At 53.3% G+C, this 5,174-nt stretch overlaps 2 protein-coding genes across 2 annotated transcripts; both read right to left on the bottom strand.

Moving 5' to 3' along the window:
- Positions 1–459: 459 nt before the first annotated feature.
- Positions 460–2,570, bottom strand: LOC117853774 (desmethyl-deoxy-podophyllotoxin synthase). The gene is made up of 2 exons (XM_034736060.2): positions 1,429–2,570; positions 460–1,326 (listed from the first exon to the last, which is right to left on the bottom strand). Exons 1-2 carry the CDS (start codon positions 2,335–2,337, stop codon positions 685–687), a joined length of 1,551 nt encoding a protein of 516 aa, XP_034591951.1. The 5' UTR covers positions 2,338–2,570; the 3' UTR covers positions 460–684.
- Positions 2,571–2,743: 173 nt separating this feature from the next.
- LOC117853247 (uncharacterized) lies at positions 2,744–4,675 on the bottom strand. Its single transcript, XM_034735636.2, has 5 exons — positions 4,362–4,675; positions 3,811–3,964; positions 3,453–3,628; positions 3,192–3,365; positions 2,744–3,115 (listed from the first exon to the last, which is right to left on the bottom strand). The coding sequence occupies exons 1-5, from the start codon at positions 4,557–4,559 to the stop codon at positions 3,029–3,031; spliced, it is 789 nt and encodes a 262-aa protein (XP_034591527.1). The 5' UTR covers positions 4,560–4,675; the 3' UTR covers positions 2,744–3,028.
- Between the last annotated feature and the right edge of the window lie 499 nt (positions 4,676–5,174).

Raw genomic sequence — 5,174 nt, forward strand, 5'->3', positions numbered from 1 at the left:
CACCACCACCTCCCGCTCGGCTCCGGCAGCCTCGGCCACCTCTACCGCCCAACACTAATCCGCTTGGCCCATACTCCCCCGCTGCATCCGCCGCCCACCGGGGATCCCCTACTGCCCGGCTCCGGTGGCGCCCACGCTGACTCCGCTCCACCGCCATCTCTCCCACCTCCATTGCCGGCCAACGAGCCTCCCCGGAGCTCCCTCTAGACCCAAAGGCCACAGGTAAATCCCCCACCCCTGAACCCCAAACCTTAACCTCAAATTCCAATATCCAATTCAATTTCTAGTATAAGGTTGGGTGATTGAGAGCTTAGCTAAAAATCAAGCATTTGAGGAGTAGCAAATCTGATGAAATTTTGGGAGGGATATACCATGTCCATCCCCATCTCTTATAAATTTGTAAACATCTCCTTATAAACCTAGTGAGAATGTTAAAAACAATCATAAAATCACATATAATTAATAACTTAAGCATACCATTTTTCCACTTGAATGCATTTTTTGTTCCATATAAACAAATTTTTGTTCCAGTTAAAAAGACAAAGCTGAGGAAGGGGTAGAATTTTTGTGCCTGTTTCCAAATGTGTAGATGTTTCCAAAAGACAAAGATGTTTCCTAATATATCTACCGTGCGCGTGCCTGTTCCAGTTAATATATCTTCCCGGTATATATATTAGGAAACATCTACACATTTGGAATAGGCACGCGCACGGTGGCCTGCAGCCACAGATCGCTCTTCCTCCTCGCCGTGATCCCAAGCCCCTCGGCCATGTCCAGCTCCTCCGGCGCAGCGCCTCCGGGGAGCTCCCAGTCGAAGTGGAAGAGGAGGCTGGCGAGGCCGAGCTCCATGACGGCGAGTCCAAGCGCTATGCCCGGGCAGATCCTCCGGCCCGCGCCGAACGGCACGAATTCGAAGTCCGTGCCCCTGAAGTCCACCCCCGCCCTGGCGCCGCCGTCCTCGAACCTCTCTGGCCGGAACTCCTCGGCGTCGGGGCCCCAGCTCGCGGCGTCCCTGCCGATCGCCCACGCGTTGACCAGCACCATGGCGCCCCCGGGCACGTCGTAGCCGAGGACGCCGCGCGTCTCCTCCTGGCACTCCCTCGGGAGGAGCAGCGGCACCGCGGCGTGCAGGCGCAGCGTCTCCTTCAGGACGAGCTGCAGGTAGCGCAGCTCCGGCAGCGCGTCCTCCGACACGCGGCGCTCCCCGGCGAGCACGCGGCGCACCTCGGCCTGCGCCTTGCGCAGCGCCGCCGGGTGACGCATCAGCTCTGCCATGGCCCACTGCAGAGTCGTCGCCGTCGTCTCGCTCCCCGCACCGAAAAGATCCTTCGCGGCATCCGAAAGATACAATCTTGTCAATTTCGTCAGGTGTCGAACACACAGCAGAATGGAACATAGTTTCGTCAAGTGGCGACTTGGGGAGCTTACGATGATCACGGCGCGTATGGTGCCAATGTCGAGGGGAACCTGCAGGCCGCCGTCCTTCTGGATCCTGAGGAGCACGTCGAGGAGGTCTTCCTCCTCGTTGCCGGCGCCGGCCGCCCTCCTCTTCCTGTGCTCTTCGATGACGCCGTCCATGAGCCGGGTCATCTCGCGGTGGTGCGCCCGCGCGCGGCGCGCCGCCCCGCTGAACGCGCGCGCGAGCCGTGATGACGGGAACACGTCGGCGAGGCTGAACCCGGCGGCCACCTTGACGCCCTCGTCCAGCTTCTCCATGAACGCATCCCGGTCCCTGATCCGGTCGCCCACCACGGCACGCACGATCGCATCCGTGACGTACGTGGCGATGAGGGCGCTGACGTTCACGGGCTTGGGCGGCGCCGGCGCTGACGACAGCGATGCGACGACGGACACGACGAGGTTGGCGGCCTCAGCCTCGCGCCCGCGGCGGAGAGATCTGACCCGCCGCGCGCTGAGCAGCTCGGTGACACAGAGCTTGCGGAGCTGGCGCCAGTGCTCGCCATGCGGCGCGAACGCGACGCCGAGCCCATCGCGGGTGAGCTCCCGGAGGGTGGCGGTCCGGGGCCGCGTCGCGAACGCGGCGTCGTGGGTCCTCATGACCTCTCGCGCGGCGCCGGGCGAGGACGCCACGACGACGGGGAGCTCGCCCAGGCGGAGCAGCATGAGCGGGCCGTGCCGCCGGGCCAGGTCACGCATGGCGCGGTGCGGGAGCGCGCCCACGAGGTGGTGCAGGCTGCCGGTCACCGGCAGCCGCCATGGCCCAGGAGGCAGGTTCTTGCCGCGGTTGCATCGCCGGAGCTTGACAGCGAGGAGAGGCAGCAGCAAGATCACGATCAAGGAGATGTAATGGTAGGAGGATTGGAGTTCTTGGTCCATGATTGCGGTTGCATCTCTGCTTGTTCCTCAAGGTTATTGTAATAGTACTAGTACACTAGTTCTCACGAAAAAACGAAAAAAAAATCAAGTGCAGTGCTGTGGTTGGCAAAATAAAACGTTCTATGAGTTGAAATGCGGTGTGGACTGGCATTTTTTAGGCGATCAGATGGATGGCGAGCGAATTATAGTATGGAGATTTGTGTTCAGATCTAGAAGCAGTGAATGGTCGAAGTCCATGGAGATGAGTAGATGACAGAACAACGCCGAATGAAAATACATATTGTTTATTATGCGATGATCCCTGCAAGATGATTACAAGGAGTGTGCAAGTATAGAGAATTAGCCACGTCCTCAAATCCCTAAATAAAAACATTTTGATCATCTTTTCTCAGTATAGGGAGCTTGATGGAGACAATCACAATTCAGTATTATAATTTATAACAAAATGGTACATGAATTTTTCTACTCACTCAGATTATGCTCACTTATATAACTAGAGCAACTATGACGATTTACACAGAATCCTAAAAAACACCTATCCCAAAAACCATGAACCATGTCTTTTATTTCATTATCTTTCTCTTGGTCTGAATAAGTTTTTCCTCTCAGTTTCAGGACCTTCTGGAATCAGGCCCAAGCTTGACCCATAAATTTCTGCAGCAGTATTCTCCATTCTCCAACAACATGTAGGTTAGAATATGTCTGGATTGCGATGCCTGTAGGTGTTGCTGCATTGTTTCGCTTGCTGAAGATGAAATGACAAGGCGTAGTTCTTCTCCTGGATAGTACAGAAGAGATTGTTAGTAGAGAATGAAAGTTAAGATTTATCATAGCAAATATTTCACAAAACCTACCTCTAATGCCTTTATTTGCTTCTGGTACTTCTCGATAATATGGTTGAATTGAGACCGCTCCTGCACCATCTCCTGATACTCCTTGAGCCGATTGTGCTGTATGAGGAATGCCCGCTTCAGAACACCGTTCTGGTGAAGCAGGGCTCCCAGCATCTGCTTCACTATCTTGTGCTCCTGGATTCACAACACTAATTCAGGTGAGCCTGGAAGCATGGAACCAAGTTTCAGAATTAAGCCATGATATTTAACTTTAGATAATACCTTGTGCACTTTGCCCTGTTCATCTGGACTAACCCTAGCAGCAGATTTTTCCAACAGTTTGAGTATCTTGAGGGAGCGATTCTTGGCGTCAACCAAATCTGAAGCAGAGGACATCTCCTTGACAATAAGCTCTGCCCATTCAGAGCCATTGGTGGGAATTGCCACTGGCAGATCAACTGCAATAGGCATTCATGAGGTAAGGTTTAAGCTAACTGATTTAAATGATTAAGATAACACTTTGTTGGCATGGAAATAAATGTAGCTAAGAAATTGGCATCAGTGAGAACTGTTGATTTTCCTAACTGTGACGAGTCTAATGATTGCATGGTAAATTGAAACATATGCATATGTTGCATACTTTCAGAAAGGACGCCATCGTCTGCGCCGTCGTTGGATGTAGCATATGTTATGGAAGAAGTAGATTCTGAGCTTCTATCTACCAGGTAATCTTTGTATGCTCTAATTGCAGCTTCCAAAACATTTCCTGACGCTTGTAAATGTTCTTCAAGAATCTGTAAATTCAAGGAAAAAAGACATTAATTAGGTGCCCAGTTCCTAATCAGTACCAATTTGCATGTTACATAAAACCAAACATGACTGAACATATTCATTGGTACCAACTGGTCAGAACTCAGGACCTACGCTTGACCGGTTTATGTTGGTTGGATGGATTGAAATCCGAATTTTGCAGTCAAGTTTTATCAGCTATTAAGGATCTCACAAATTCACAATAATCGCAGCACGCGCAAAGTCACTGTCGCTCGCTTGCCCTCTGCACTATCGACGTGTTCTGTGACTGTTCGTCGTGGTTGATTAGGACTAATCCACGTATCAAACCAGAGCACCAACACGAGAGAAGCAGAGCGCGAGCCAAATTAACGTTGCTCGATGCCACGTACGTTGACGTACCTGCGGATCGGCGCCGGGGAAGATGAGCTGGAGCGCGGTGACCGGATCGAACTCCAGCGGGAAGCTGAGGCCTAGGTCGGCGGCGACGGCCGACATCGAGCACCGGCCGCCGCGCTTTGCCAGGCGAGGCAGGTCGAAGGGGTCGTCGAGGAGGAACTCCGTGCCGCGCTTCCGGGTTGCCACGACGGTCGGCCCCATGAGGAGGATGGTAAGGGTGGTAGGGTTCCGGCCGTGGTGCTCGCCGTGAGCTTGGTGGATTCTTGGAGCGGAGGTAGAAGAGAGCAGAGGCGGCGGGACTGTGCGGCGGGTTTCTGGGTCGCGCGTGGCGTGCACCGTGGATATATATATCGGTCGGCGGCGGTTGGGTCGGGCGAAGGCGAAGCCTTGGAGGACACGGCCGGGTTACCGCGTGATGGGACACCGACTCGATCGCGACCGTCCCCAATATAGACCGGGTCCCAGCTCGGACTTGCACAGGGAAATCGGACTCATCCTCGTGCACATCTTCGGCGGTTCTTCTCTTTCCCAAAAGACGGCTAGTATTCGAAAGAATTTGCTCAGCAGTCCTTTAATAATTTTTTCTTTCCTTAATGATTTTTGTTTCGTCCTAATGATTAGCACTAATTCCTCTAAATGGAGGGGTTGTGGCACCTGAAAAATATCGTGCGTCTTATTTTTTTATATGTTGAATTCTACCGCCTGCGTTGCCACTCCTTGTCCTGCCAGTAGCCGTCCCCTTCTATCCGTGCAAGAGGCTCTTCATGTAGGTTGTTGGTACCGTCGTAGCTCCATCTGAGGAGGGAGCGAGGGACC

The sequence above is a fragment of the Setaria viridis genome, chromosome 4, assembly GCF_005286985.2.
Source record: "Setaria viridis chromosome 4, Setaria_viridis_v4.0, whole genome shotgun sequence".
In the NCBI taxonomy this organism is placed as follows: Eukaryota; Viridiplantae; Streptophyta; class Magnoliopsida; order Poales; family Poaceae; genus Setaria; species Setaria viridis.